Source organism: Trachemys scripta, chromosome 4 (assembly GCF_013100865.1).
Source record: "Trachemys scripta elegans isolate TJP31775 chromosome 4, CAS_Tse_1.0, whole genome shotgun sequence".
NCBI lineage: Eukaryota > Metazoa > Chordata > Testudines > Emydidae > Trachemys > Trachemys scripta.
In genome coordinates, this window is record NC_048301.1 from 7000497 (window position 1) to 7015140 (window position 14644).

The following is a 14644-nucleotide window of genomic DNA, read 5'->3' on the forward strand; positions in this document are numbered from 1 at the left end:
TGCATCTGAAGAAGTGAGGTTCTTACCCACGAAAGCTTATGCTCCCAATACTTCTGTTAGTCTTAAAGGTGCCACAGGACCCTCTGTTGCTTTTTACAGATTCAGACTAACACGGCTACCCCTCTGATACATAGAGTTTAAGTGTGAACTCAGTACTTTGCCACAGACGGTACTTGGCTTACCTTCATTAGTCCTAGCGCAGGATATGAAATGTTAGCGAATTTCAATTCTAGTGGCTCCTGGGGGAAAAAAAAAAGTATATTTATATTAGTAACTGTTTCAAATATCAAGGGGTCATCATGAACATGCTTTCCACACCACATGATTAGGGCCCTACCAAATTCATGGTCCATTTCGGTCAGTTTCACAGTCATAGGATTTTAAAAATCATAAATGTCATGGTTTCAGTTATTTAGATCTGAAATTTCACAGTGTTGTAACTGTAGGGGTCCTGACCCAAAAAGGAGTTGGGGGAGTCACAAGGTTATTGTAGTGGGGGTTGTGGTACTGCTACCCTTACTTCTGCACTGCTGCTGGTGATGACGCTGCCTTCAGAGCTGAACAACTGGAGAGTGGCAGCTACTGGCCCCAGGAGCCCAGCTCTGAAGGCAGAGCCGCTGCCAGCAGCAGCGCAGAAGGAAGGATGGCCTGGTGTGGTATTGCCACCCTTACTTTTGCGCTGCTGCCTGCAGAGCTGGACCCTTAGGGCTGGTCCACACTAAGCCCCCAGTTCGAACTAAGATACACAACTTCAGCTACGTGAATAACGTAGCTGAAGTCGAAGTATCTTAGTTCGAACTTAAAGGTACTTACCGCGGGTCCACACACGGCAGGCAGGCCTCCCTGTCGACTCCGCCTACTCCTCTCGCGGAGCAGGATTACCGGCATCGACGGTGAGCACTTCCGGGATCGATTTATCGCGTCTAGACAAGACACGATAAATCGATCCCAGAAGATCGATTGCTTGCCCCCGAACCAGCGGCTAAGTATAGACGTACCCTCAGTCAGCAGCCGCCACTCTCCGGCCATCCAGCTCTGAAGGGAGACCAGATTTCACGGTCTGTAATGCATTTTTCATGGCCATGAATTTGGTAGGGCCCTACACATGATGCATTCATCATCTCTTTTCACTTCCAACTCAGCCTATTTCACAATCAACAGCATTTTAAAGATCCTTGAGTACACAGTTACTGAATAAACACACAGTGATTGAATAATGATTTGCTTATTGTTCTGTTCGGTTTGCTCCTGACACCCACATTTTTCTGCAATCATGGCTCATGATGATCTGAATCCAGTATATCCCGTGTTAGATAAACTGACAGGAATTTTATAGAGGATTAAAGACACGGAACAACAAAATAACAAAGGTCTGTGAGGATTAAGCCATGAGGAAATATTAAAGTAATTACACACGTATTGATCACACAACAGTAACTAAGGTGGAATAAGATAACCATCTGCAAGTATCAGATGCAAGTCAACACCAAGAAGAGGAATTGTTTAGAGATCTGAGTGAGTCAGATTAGGGGTGAGAGCATAAAAATGATCAAAGGAAAGTTTAAACTGAATATCAGATTAAAAAAAAAAAATCAACCAAACAAGACGTGACTGAGGTCAAGTCACCCCCAAAGCATTCTCCCAGTGGATACGGCAAGAGCCCTCTTTGGGTCACTTAACACTGGACTAGACAGACTTTCAAGTACATACCACAGGGAATGATCCCAAACAAGCAGAGAGAAGGACAAGCAGAGCTGGTAACAGGGGCTTTTCCATCTCTGGTTTCTGTTGGCCTGACCCTACAAAGTAGAGTTCTGCAACCCAACCCAACCCTGATGGGACCCGATTGCCAGGGCCGGCTTCAGGCACCAGCCTGGCAAGCAGGTGCTTGGGGCGGCTGCTCGGGAGAGGGGCGGCATGTCCAGCTATTCGGCGGCAATTCAGCAGACGGTCCCTCACTCCCGCTCGGAGCAAAGGACCTCCCGCCGAATTGCTGCTGTAGATCGCGAACGTGGCTTTTTTTTTTTTTTGGCTGCTTGGGGCGGCCAAAACCCTGGAGCCGGCCCTGCCAACTGCCAGCACCAGGTTGGGTTTGGGTTGTGTCAGAAAACAACCTGACCCTCTCGGGCTTGGGCCAGGTCGGCTTCCCTCCTCCTACCTGTGGGGTCGGCCCAGCAGTGGCTGGGTACCCTGCTCCTGCCGGCCGCCGCCACCTCACCATGCAGTGCGCCCGGCAGGGTGAGCGTGCCAAGGAGTCGGGGCACCTCTTGCTTGGCAATGCGCACACAGTGCAGCAGAGGGCAGCAGCTGGCAGGAGTGGGGCAAGCAGCTGGGGGTGCCGCCAACCCCATGGGCAGGAGGTGGCAGCAACACTGACTCAAGTTTGGGGGAAGAGCCAGAGCTGGGTCAGAAAATGACTTGGCCCTCTGGGGTCCACGTAGGGTGGGCTTGGGTCCGGTCGGGCTTAAAAATGAAGCCCACGCAAATCTTTCCTACAAAGACTCATGCTCAGGAGTTGAATGGCACTACTCACATGCTTAAAGTGAAACATATGCCTCAGTTTTTGCAGGATCGGGGCCTACGGTGTGTCTGCGTTTGGAGTTTGCTGTGTCCAACAGCAACGACCGCCTCGGTGTAGCGCTTTTCATGCGGAATACCGACTGGCCAGGATGAATGGCTTTTAGCTGTGCCGCAGGCCATCGGTCATTAATCCCTTGGAAATGCCCTGAATCTCAATCAGTTATCGCTTAATTGTAGCCCTACACGCAGCTCTGTGAACAACAGCCTAACTCTACACCCCAGGAGAGTCAAAGCAAGAACACTTCTCTATCCAGAACACAACCATCTCATTTGCATAGCATACAAATTGCTGATTAGCGTTGGACTCAAGTAAGTTTGTAGGGCACTCCTACCTTGTTCTCTGGATCTGGAATTCGCACCCCACTGAAGAACTGATTAGTGCTGAAAACTTGCTGATGCCTGGGAATAAGATCCCCTTTAATCAAAAATAAAAAGCCAAGTCAGGTGAATTAGATGTTTTACTAGCCCACGTCTTACAAGCTTATCCTGTAGCAAGGCTGAAACTACACTAGAGAAGATTTTTAAATAGATATCCTGGCATCAAGAGAACTAATACAATATTCACTTACAAAAACTAATCATCTTGACTTCACTGATTAAAAGTCCTGATCAATTTTAAAACTATCATTGTGTTGCAATAAATTGGCTAGTTCATGCTACTCTACTAGATGGAATCATAACTGCTCAACTGTGTGTCCTTGGCCCTATACTGCTAATAGCTAATGGAGATTCTCTTGTAGAAGAAGTGATAGGAGCCTGTGCTTCTGGAGCAGGAGATCCAACTTCAATCTCCACTGCTACCACCAGGGTCTGAATTTCCATGCTTTGTGCATAGCAACAATCATGCAATGGTTGCCTTGGATATTTATTTCTCAATATTAACGCCTGGTTAGTTTTTTCCTTCACTGTTTGGCAATTTACATCATGTTGGCAAATTGGGAGTCCCACCACAGCCTAAAAGACACCTCACTACAGCAGCAAGGAGCATACCGTGTAAGAGCAAAGGCATGCCCACTTTTTACCAAAATAAAACTGCTCCATGTCAGAACCAATACTGGTATCACTGGCCCGGTAGTATTCTAAAGGACAATTCTTTGGTTGGTTGAATATAAACAGATGCGTGCCTAAGTGTGAGAGCTAGAGGGTGCTGCATGAACATGCAAGATCAGGCTGCAGGACTCGAAAGCCAAGCCGTGCTATCCTGATGTGATTATGGTGTACGGGGCACTCTAACACAAGGGAACACTGGAGATGCCGCATATACATTTATTAAGAAAACAAATCAACAAGTAACTCCCCTGCTCAAATCTCAGAAGATGGAACAGTCCACTGCAGTAATGAATGACTGGCAAGAGCTACTGTTTGTTTTGGGCTTTACTGCATCCTTGGCGTAGGACATGCTTTGTTCACAACGGGGGCTACAAAGGTTATGCCAGCCCAATGCTCAGATTAATGCGGTGTTTCAACACTTTCAAAGACAGGGGCTTTGCTCATGCTGTTCATGACAATGGGCCCTTCCTCTATGAACACTGGAAGGGGGACAGGCTAGGGAAGACGGTCACTCTCTTATTAAAATTTGATTTTATATTTGTAACCTTCCTTTTGGATAGCCCTGAGCAGACAATCATTGGGCAAGAATGGGCTGAAATGCAGTAACAGGCATATGTTAACGCCACGCTCTCCCCAGGAGGGTTTCATAAGCCGTGTCTGCAGCCCTTGTGCTTGTGAAAGAACAGCTGGGATTGAGCTTAGATGTTCAAATCAAACCACTAACCCAGGGTTAACGTAGTAATGAAACCACCGTAAGAACATAGCTTTGATCAAGTCGCTCTCCGCTGCAAATCATTCCTTAACCTGTCTTCGTTCCACAGCCTGGATCAAAAGGAAATCGTTCTGAGCCGAAATCCCATTCTTACAATACATTGTAACTTTCCTAAAGCTTCAGGGGGAGCGTTCCAGAGACTGTAGCAATCAAACTACAAATTGGTTTTACCTATATTGGATAACCTATATTTTATCTATAAAAAGGACAAATGGGCTTTTACATGATTTTCTAAGTTACTCAGTAAGAAAATATGAATCTTGATCTATCCAAGAATCACATATGAAAAAGCAGGTTTATACATTACACACCAATGTGAAACAAAAGGAGTAAGAGCTGGTTAATTCCCACCTAATACTTTTAGGTGTCCCCAATGACACACAGGAATACTGATCTATTAAGAGCCCCAATTTTAAATCCAAACCAGACTAATGATTCCTTTGTCGCTAGGCAATCGACAGCTAGGAGAATCTGAACCATTCACTGTTTGCAGTGTCCTCCTCTGGATATTCTCACCCTTTTACAAAATACATTTTACTGAGACTTTTTCCTAACTATAATTAGCCAAGCCCAATTGGTCCTTATACAGAGGCCCGGAGCTTGCCACAGCTGCTGGGAAATGCTGTGGCTGTTTCAAATCTTCATGCAGTCCAGATGGGATGATGAAAACAGGGGAGAGATTCACATTTTCCAGAAAGTTTGTGGTACAAAAGGAATACGTTTTTTTTTAAATAAATATTAAAAGGCTTCTATAAAAAAAAGGATAAAAACAAAGAATTGGAAGGATGGCAAAGGTTACAGCTACTGCAGACGCAGCTCAAAGGGAGAACAGGGGGGTCCAGGGAACAGACCCCAAACTAACTATGGCTCATATCAAACTGCAGCAACACCCATCAAAGGAAATCCTCCCCAGGGACTCTCAATCAGGGCCACCGTGCTCAGATACCATGGTGACGGGCACGCGTACAAATCTACCTGGACTAGAACAAAGGGAGTCTCGTCCAGCGCCCCTGGAAAGACAAGACACAGTGGCATGAGGCCTGTTCTAAACCTGGGGGAATGGCAGTGGGAGGGCTCCTTGGAAGTCCAAGAGACTAGAGAGGAGAGAGGGAGATAAGGCCATAAGCAAATAATTCACAACAAATAATCTGCCTCATTTCACCTTTTTATTCCTTTTCGGGAACAAATGGCGAAATTCTCAGCTCGACTCGTTCCAAGTCAGACCCAAGTTTCGCCCGGAAATACGGTTCTGCCGATGGCTAGTGAAGCGCTCCCTGCAGTCTGTAGCACTCATCATTTGCATAAATCACACGCTACTGTTCCTGTCCCCAGAACCGGACCACGGAGCTAACTGAACGTCGCACTCTAAGAGGCAGATCCTACAGCAGGCTCCATGCAGGTGAACCCCTGTGCCCATGTGAGGCCCGCTGCTGGTTTGGGGGCCTAATAGACTCACATGTGTTGTCAACATACAGCTGAGCTTAAAATTCACTTTCGGTGAGTATTTGCTCTGGGAAAGTTTGAGCTCTTGAGAATGACTGGAGGGTAAATATGAAAGACTCACAAATGCAACTGAATCAGAATTGGCTTTCTTCCCGTTATTCCACTCTTCACTTAACTCATTAAAAACCACCACCACCTCCGTATCCCCAGTCCATGGACGTGTCCTAGAATGACTTAGCAATTGGGTGACCAACTTAAATCCCGGAGAAAAACTACAGGAGCCCCTGAGCAGCACCTGGTACCTCGAGTGTATGTTCTTGCAAACACACCCATGGGGACAGGGCCCGTTCCCAAGAAATGCTGGGTAAACCTAACTGCCACCAAAGTCAACAGGAATACAAGGGACCCTAATAACAATCTTCTTCTGAGGGTCACCCGTGCTCCCATTCACTCCAGTGGGAGTTGTGGGGATCAGGCCCATTGTGACCAAGGCAGAGCTGGACAGCTGAAAAGTTAAATTTCACAGGGGGAGGGATAGCTCAGTGATTTGAGCATTGGCCTGCTAAACCCAGGGTTGTGAGTTCAATCCTTGAGGGGGCCACTTAGGGATCTGGGGCAAAATCAGTACTTGGTCCTGCTAGTGAAGGCAGGGGGCTGGACTTGATGACCTATCAAGGTCCCTTCCAGTTCTAGGAGATAGGATATCTTTATTTATTTACATTCTCTTTATTTGCATATGCATTCCTGCTGTTCAGTTGGGACTCTAAAGTGCAATTTACTGCCAAGCTTTGGACTTCTAAGTGTGTTTGCACAGTGATTATTGTGCTGTACTATGATTACGTTGCCTGCTGTGACTCAAAACAAACCAGTAACCATTGCATTCATGTGAAATAAAGCAGCACAACTGGAGGAGGAGTTTGATTTGGGCTCTGAACTGATAATCGGAGGCTTTCCTAATATACAAGTGTCAGTTGGATTCTGATCTGCATAATAATCAGGTTTGTCCAGAACTTGCACTGTTTCCATTATTGGTTAAACAGGATGATTAGAGAGGAACATGGCTGAAACCTCATTGCACGAGGACAACTTACCCAAGGTTCTCCTGATTAGGTACAGCTGGTCCACATCTGATTTTCCAGGCCACAAGGGGACACCTGACAACAACTCTGCAAAGACGCAGCCTATTGCCCAGACATCCACAGGAGGGCCATATTGAGTATCTCCTACAAGTAACTCAGGAGAACGGTACCATCTGGTAGCCACATAGTCTGTGTAATAATCACTAGGGCCAGCTAGATTGTGGTCAGGAAGGATAGAAATAAATAGAAATCTGGGATCAGAATTATTGAAGGAAGGGTAACAAGCATGTTGCTTATCATCTCTCTCAGACATTGCTACAGTAATGGTCCTGAAAGTCATCCAACATGGGTTACTGCCCTTATTCAGAACCCAACTTTGCCACGCTCATGAGCTGGTGCAATCAAAACAATATTGTTCTGAAATCAGGCTACGCACCACTCCTCCGAGAGGGCGCTGCCAGTTCTCAGCTCTCAACCCCCAGGTCGCTTGTCTGGAGAACAGGGCTGCCCGGAGGATTCAGGGGGCCTGGGGCAAAGCGGGGGAGCGGACATAAAAAAGGCGCCACCCGCTGCAGCACTTGTACTCACCGGGAGGCCCGCCGAGTCGTCGTCGGCGGGTCCTTCACTTGCTCCGCGTCTTCGGCAGCACTGAAGGACCCGCTGCCGAAGTGCCAAAGACCCGGACCACCGCCGGGTGAGTAGCCAGGGAAGGGATTCTCAGCCAGGGTTCGTGGGGCCCCTGCGGGGCCTGGGGCAAATTGCCCCACTTGCCCCCCCCCCCCCGGCGGCCCTGCTGGAGAAACGGGCAAACCAAAGGGTCACAAGATTTTTTAAATTATTACTATTATTATGGGACAAGCAAAGCCACTGTTCCCAAGGCGAGACCCTTTTGCAAACCAGGCCCTTCCTGCGATAACAAGACTCTGCCTTAAGTGGAGGTTCTCTGTGGAAACAACCAACACCGCAAGAGGGTTTTCATGTGTGTGTGGGTATCCCAAAGACAAAGTGCGCCTGTCACAAGGTGGCACTGGCTCGTCAAGAGGAAAAGGCTGGTGCCCTTGTGACTCATCAGCTGACCCCAACTGAGCTCCAAAGAGGACGCCTGGCCCTAGGCAAGAGGTCCCGGAAGGAAGTCAGGAGGGGCAGGTGAGCGCTGCCTGAGGAGGACAGGAGACCCAGGGAGAAACTGTACCGGCTCTTCACTGCTGCTCCCGAGAGCGAATGGGAAGAGCCAAAAGTTGATGGTGGGGCCTGGCCAGAGCTGGGGATCCCCTGCCGTGTTACAGGACAGCTCGTGCAAAGGCCTGTGGGAAGAAAGGGAAGAACCAGCCTGACTAGGAGAAGCTGAGCCGAAAACAAGAGGGCCGATGCTGGAGGGTGGATACCGGGAGCCAGGGCAGAGAGGCCGGGGTGAGTGTAGCCTTGTTTTCTGGGGGAGGTTTGAGAGGAATTGCTTTTACTATGAGGGATCTGTGGACTGTGGAACTTTATATAAATAAAACGGCTTGAATTTGCTGCATGAGAATATTTCTTTGCATGGGTTGTATAGAGGGGAAACTGAGGCAGGGAAACTGAGGCAAGTGCGCTTGTTGTGCCACAGGAGGGCATTCCAGGCAGGACTGCCCTCAGATAGAGTCCTTAACAGCATGGAAATAGCAGGTCAAACACTTTGTGTTTTAAACACACACATTACATGGAAGAAGTTACCTGCACTTACTTAGTATGCGAGCAAATCCAAAGTCACAAAGTTTAATGACCACATGCTTCGTTATTAGGATGTTTTCTGGCTTCACATCCCGATGTATGCACTGGAAACACAAACAAGTGAATCAGGAGCAAGTATCGAACTCGGGACCAGGTTAATTCTGCCACATTCCTGTTGCTGAGCGGCCTCACCCGACCTGGATCGTTAACAGAAGACGAAAAGACTCTAACTGTTAAAGCAGCATCCTGCTGGGTCCTACAATACCCTGGTCTTTCACATCACACTCGGGAGAAGATACTACGCACATCCACAATTTCCATAGTCCTGCGTCGCTCCGACGACAACCCCCATTCGACTCAAGTGGCCCAGTGTGAAATAACGGAGCGGCGTGATGGACAGTCACAGAGCTCTTTACATGTGCAAGGTTTACTGTGCCGACTAGCACCAAATACAATCCGTCAATTTAATGGTGGAGGGATGAGAGAAAGAGACAAAACAACAAATTCTGCAAGCCAGCGAGGCAGGCTGCCAGGTTCCTGTGGTCGGTCTTACGCGGCTCTACTAGTGAAAACAAAATGTTTGTTCCAAAGAGGTCTCCCTCCCACCTCTTAAATCAGCCCTCGGCAGATAAATAAAAATGAAGACGATACCAGCTAAGCTCGCAGTAACCTCTGATAAGCAACTCTCCCACGCTACCTCCTCATACGCAGCCTGGTTAAAGCGTGCTTAGGTTTCCTGTACAATTTTTATTTAGCCTAACACGACGATCCACCTCCTGAAAGCAGAGGTTAGCTGGTCCCTTAGCACAGATCTTAGCACATGTCGCTTTTGAAACTTTTCACTAGGGGCCTGATCCAGCACCCACTAGAGTCAATAAAAAGACTTTCATTGAATCCAGTAGGTGCTGAATCAGGCCTTGAATTACTAGATATCAGGTCTGTTCCCTGCACATGGCTGCGATTGGTGACAGTTCTCCCAGAAGGACACACTGCTACCGGCGATTGTTTAGGCGGGAAGCTCACCTGAAGTTGTTAGCATAAAATCACTCTGACAACGAACCTCAGGAATCTAAATAATGAATAAAATATTCAGGAGCTTGTAGCAACACTAAAAGTGGGTGTTTTCTATAAAAAGATGACAAAAATCTTGTTGACTCCCCAGCACAGAATATACCAGACCTGGGAGATTGTAACAGAATCTGTACCCACTTCAAAGCAACACTCTGATATACGGCGCTAATGTTTATGGGACTTACATTGTGTTTATGGCAAAAGTTTACAGCTTGGAGGGTCTGCCAAGTTATGCTCTTCACGAGATGCTCTGGGACCCTGTTTTAAAAAAGCACAAGGAGTACATTTATTTTTAAATGAAATTAGGAGAAAGGAGTTCAACTTAAATGCCAGCAAAATTTAATGCCATCTACAGCCAAAGCAATCAGGAAGAACAGATCCCCCCCAATGCAACACTTTGGGACCATTTACACAGACTTCACTTAGTAGAGACAAGTTACAAGAAACACAGATTTAATCCTCAGCCTACCCACTCTATAATTACAGGAACCCGGAGAAAAGTCCACCCATGTTACTGACAACGGAGGCTTTTTCTATCTGTTGCCTGTCTACTCTCCCCACATTTTTATGCTGCAGCCAGAAACTCTATATGGAGTTCTACAGAGACCCTTTCTGGCATGTAAACCTCTTTTCTAAGGTGATGTTTCAAATACAGGTGTTAAGTCTGTAGCACCTTCAAGGTCTGTCCTGAAGGGCACTATGTACTTTCCAGCGCTATTCCAAACGCCGAACAGATTCGGACGAGCGCTGAGGGGCCTTGCGATTTCAGTTTAAGATGATAAGACACAAAGATTTACACCAGCTAAGGTTTTTGGGGCCATTCACATCTAGCCGACATTGCGTCTGCCCCTGGCAACCAAACACTGATGCGGGCTGGCTACTGGCGCCTCCTGTCCAGTGGCTAGTCTCATCATTCACATGTCCTGCACCATTAACTCTTCTGACATCCTACGAACAATGCCAACGGCCGGTCTACACCGGCTCTCCCCTGCCGGTGCCGGAGCCAGCGAGACAAATCACAGCACTGAGGCCACCACTGACCTGTGATCCCGTCAGATCGCTAGGTCACCAACGAACGCCAAGAGAGTGAAAGTTGAGCAAATGAGAGAGGAAGGATTTGCTCTGTTCCCTCCCATCTGTTTAACGTCGATGGCTAACCGACATTTTAGAGAGGGGACATCTCTAAAGATTCAGCACCCGCCTCCCCACGGTTATGGGGTGCGACAGTTCGTAATACGCATCCTCAGACATTCACGAGGTCCGCCAGCCACACCAGGGAGGGCAGAGCTGACAGTCCTGAGGTTTCAAAGGCCCAACACAAACGTTTTATGCCTTTCAAGCCTTTTTCATCCATCTTAAAGAAGCCAAAAGAAGAGGGAGAGCCTTTGCATGTCACCTTTCCGGCTCTCCTGCCAATGCTGCTGTATCAGGGCTAGAGTCGTGCTCAGGAAACGGTCTCAGAATGACATTACCTGGAGTGCTGCCCTCCGACTGCAGTACGAGCTGACATCAGGTTAACATTTGGCAGAGTTCGAATTAACAAGACAGGGTCTGAACAGGTAATGCCAGGCAGCTTTAATGAGAGGCAGTGCCACCAGCCCTGCCTGCAACTGCAACGGGACATTCAAATGTGAGATGTTGTTTTTTAATTCTTGTTTCCTTCTGCATAAACCCTTCGCTATTACAAATAACTGTTCCCTTTATACTCCTGCTCTAGGTCAACTGAAGCTTTTGCTCAGATTCCTGGAAACGTCCATAAAAAGTATTTTCAAGTGAACAAACACTAAGGAACTCAGCAGTGACAAATCATCTCATTATTTTCAGTGCTGGCTATTTTGAAAAGCGTTACATTGTTCTGGATGATTCATGGCCTTAGAGAGTTTAAGGGCAGAAGGGACCATTAAATCATCTAGTCTCCCCTCCTGGATACCACACAGCCCTTAAATGTCACCCTGTTACCTCGTGTATTGAGCCCACTCACTTGTGTTTGGCTAATGCAGGTCATCCAGAAAGGCATCAAGTCTTGACTTCAAGACACCAAGGGATGGAGAATCCACCACCTCCCTTGGTAGCTTGTTCCAGGGGTTAATCGCCCTCCTGGTTAAAAAGTTGTGCCTGGATTTAATGTCCCGCCACTGGTTCCTGTTCTGCCATGCTCCGCCAGAATAAAGACCCCTTTAGTATGAGGTATTTTCTCCCTGTGAAGGTACGGCTACACTCTAATCAAGTCACCTCTCAATCTCCTTTTGGTAAACTAGACAGACTGGACTCTCAGTCCGTCACTGCGAGGCATTTTCTCCCTCTTTCAAATAAATAGCATCTGTAGCTCTTCTCGGCGCCCTCTCCAATTTTTCAATATCCTTTCAAAACCGAGGACACTGTGTCCTAGTGGCGGTCTCACCGATGCCACATGCAGAGGTAACGTCGCCTCCCCTGCCCCTACTCCTGTTTGTACACCCCGGGATCACATTAGCCCTTCTTGCCACATCACCACGCGGGGAGCTCACCAGGAGCCACCCATCTGCTACGACCCAGGAATCCTTTCCAGAGTCACTGCTTCCCACGACAGTCCTCCATGCTGTAGGCAGGGCCCGCATTCTTTGTTCCTGTATGTACGACCCGGCATCTGTCCCAGCTTACCAAGCATCCAGACCACTCTGTGCAACTGCTCTCTCATTGCGTATTCCGCCAGCCTTTGTGTCACCCGCAAATTTCATCAGCGGTGATTTTGTATTTACTCACAGATCATTGATGAAAATGTTGAACATTGTCAGGCCTAGAACCAAACCTTGTGGAACCCCACTAGGGACACCCCGTTTGATGGTAATTCACTATTGACAACTACTTTTTGAGATACATCTTAATCCATTCTTCTTAGCGGATGCGCAGCGGGTCTCAGGCAGCACGTGACCAGCATTCATCACTGAATTGGGTCCGCTGGTTGGATCGTTAGCTTTCCCGGCCCGACCCGGGTACTGACGGGCAGTGTGACGCGAAGGCTGATCCATGCCCCCTAATTTATTTAAAATATTAGCACTATCCAATATCAAGGCACATGTTAATCCATTTAACCTATGCTTTATTGATATTGGATAGTGCTAATTTTTTAATCAGAAAGGTGCGTGGTCCTAAGGGAAGTCTATTACATGTATGTATTTACTTTTATCTATCAAACCTGTAATCTCCTCAAAGAAGGAAATCAGGTTCGACAAGACCGATTTTCAATAAAACCATGTTGACTGGCATTAATTATATTCCTATCCTTGAATCCTTTAGTAATGAGGATATATGTATTAGTGTTTATTTGTATTGCGGCGTGAGTCCCAATCAGAAAGCAGGGCTCCACTGTGAAAGGCCCTGAAAGCACAGAGAACAGCTTCGCTTAGCTCCAGTCAGGATCCAGGCTCCATTGTGCTCAGTGCAGTCCGAACACATACCTACGTTCTGTACAAACCCAGCTCCCGTTCTCAGGACAACTGTCCGTTCAGAGTAACGGAGACCAAGATTATTCTAATTAGAGCATCAGTTCTATTCAGCCTACAGTAAACTTATTAGTTCAAACTGGAGTTGTTTGGAATGAAGAGACAGTGAACGTCAGGGGTCTGCCCTGACGGGGGCGATGCATCCCACTTCCTGACTCCACGTTCCCAGACTCTAGCCAGCGTGCTAGGGAAGCTGCTGCCTCGCTTACAATGCTTATCTCCCATCAGCACGTCCAATTTTTCTGCTGAAGCTACTCACCCATGAGAGCAACGGCTCTTGTTCCACCAACCCCTCAACCAATTAGCTTCCCACCGACCATTCAGCTAACGTGAGGCCTGCAAAATGATTTATAAACTTACACTGAGCATTTCCACAGCACCAAGTCACCAGGAGTAACTCACGGTCCTACATTTCGGCAGAGCATCGTTTATATCACGTCACAAACCAGACAGACACCAGAACGGAGAATGTTTCCTTTCCTCTGTACACACCGCTCCTGTTTTGCACAGATGGCTGCTTGAAGGGAAGTGCTGAGAGCTCTCGGGGGCATGAACATAAAACACAGTGGCGCATGCATGGTACATACCAGGGTAACTCTCTGCCAAAGCCGTGCCTGATTCTGTTTGTCCGGAGAGCGAGCCAGACCGCAGGAAGCCATGAGTTCTGCCTGACCGACCATGCCCGTCACATTATTAATGACCGCGCATGGGTTGGGTAACTGGCCTCACAGGCTACAGCTTGAGCCGAGTCAACGTGCCCTGCTCAGTAGAACTAGGGAGTCGGGAGAAGAGACAATAGCAAAACCGCTGCAGGTTCTCACAATCCAGGCTAAGCAATCAACAAGAGCCCAGCAGGAACAGGCTAGAGGGAGATTTTATGGGACCCAGCGAAAGTAAAGTTGAGCGCAATCACTTGGGCCAGAGATTATTTTAATCTCTAAACAGGAAATGGATGCTGGGTTTATCACAGGAACTAGAGTGAATATAGCCCCGGACAGCCAAGCCCCCTAGACTCTCTAGTCAACCACAACAGGCAGCCGTGCAGGCTTCCCTCCCCCTGAGCTCAAACCCAGACCCGGAGCGTCCACCTTGGTGAGGGACGGGAGAGAGAATTTCAGGCCGATGCTCACTCAGCATCAGACCGGCTGGCAATCCAGGCCAGACTGGGCTAGTATTTCTTCTCATCTAAACAGTGTGGGTGTAGGCCAAACTCATCTCCCCATAGGGGGACACACACAAAATAATACCCCCGGTGGGCTTTGCAGGGTGGCTGATGGACACCTGTCTGGTAGGACACCAGCAGCCACTGCACGTCTCGAGCCACCACAGGTTAATTTCATTGCTCCTCACAAGCCATCATGGAGGTGGCCGTGGAATGCGACTACGGCTGCGGGCTCTCGGGCTGCCCGCTGCTCTCTGGGCCTGGGGGCTGTTTGCAGCGTTAGGATTTCAGAGGTCTCTCG

The 14644-nt window shown here is 48.0% G+C and overlaps 1 protein-coding gene across 1 annotated transcript in view; it reads right to left on the reverse strand.

The window, feature by feature from the left end:
• CDKL1 (cyclin dependent kinase like 1) overlaps positions 1-14644 on the reverse strand; it is a 35307-nt gene that overhangs the window by 6696 nt on the left and 13967 nt on the right. The window contains exons 3-7 of the mRNA XM_034769801.1: positions 9885-9957; positions 8642-8732; positions 6937-7137; positions 2913-2995; positions 183-239 (exon numbers count right to left, since the gene is read on the reverse strand). Coding sequence (XP_034625692.1) covers positions 183-239; positions 2913-2995; positions 6937-7137; positions 8642-8732; positions 9885-9957 — 505 coding nt within the window. The remainder of the gene's footprint in view (positions 1-182; positions 240-2912; positions 2996-6936; positions 7138-8641; positions 8733-9884; positions 9958-14644) is intronic.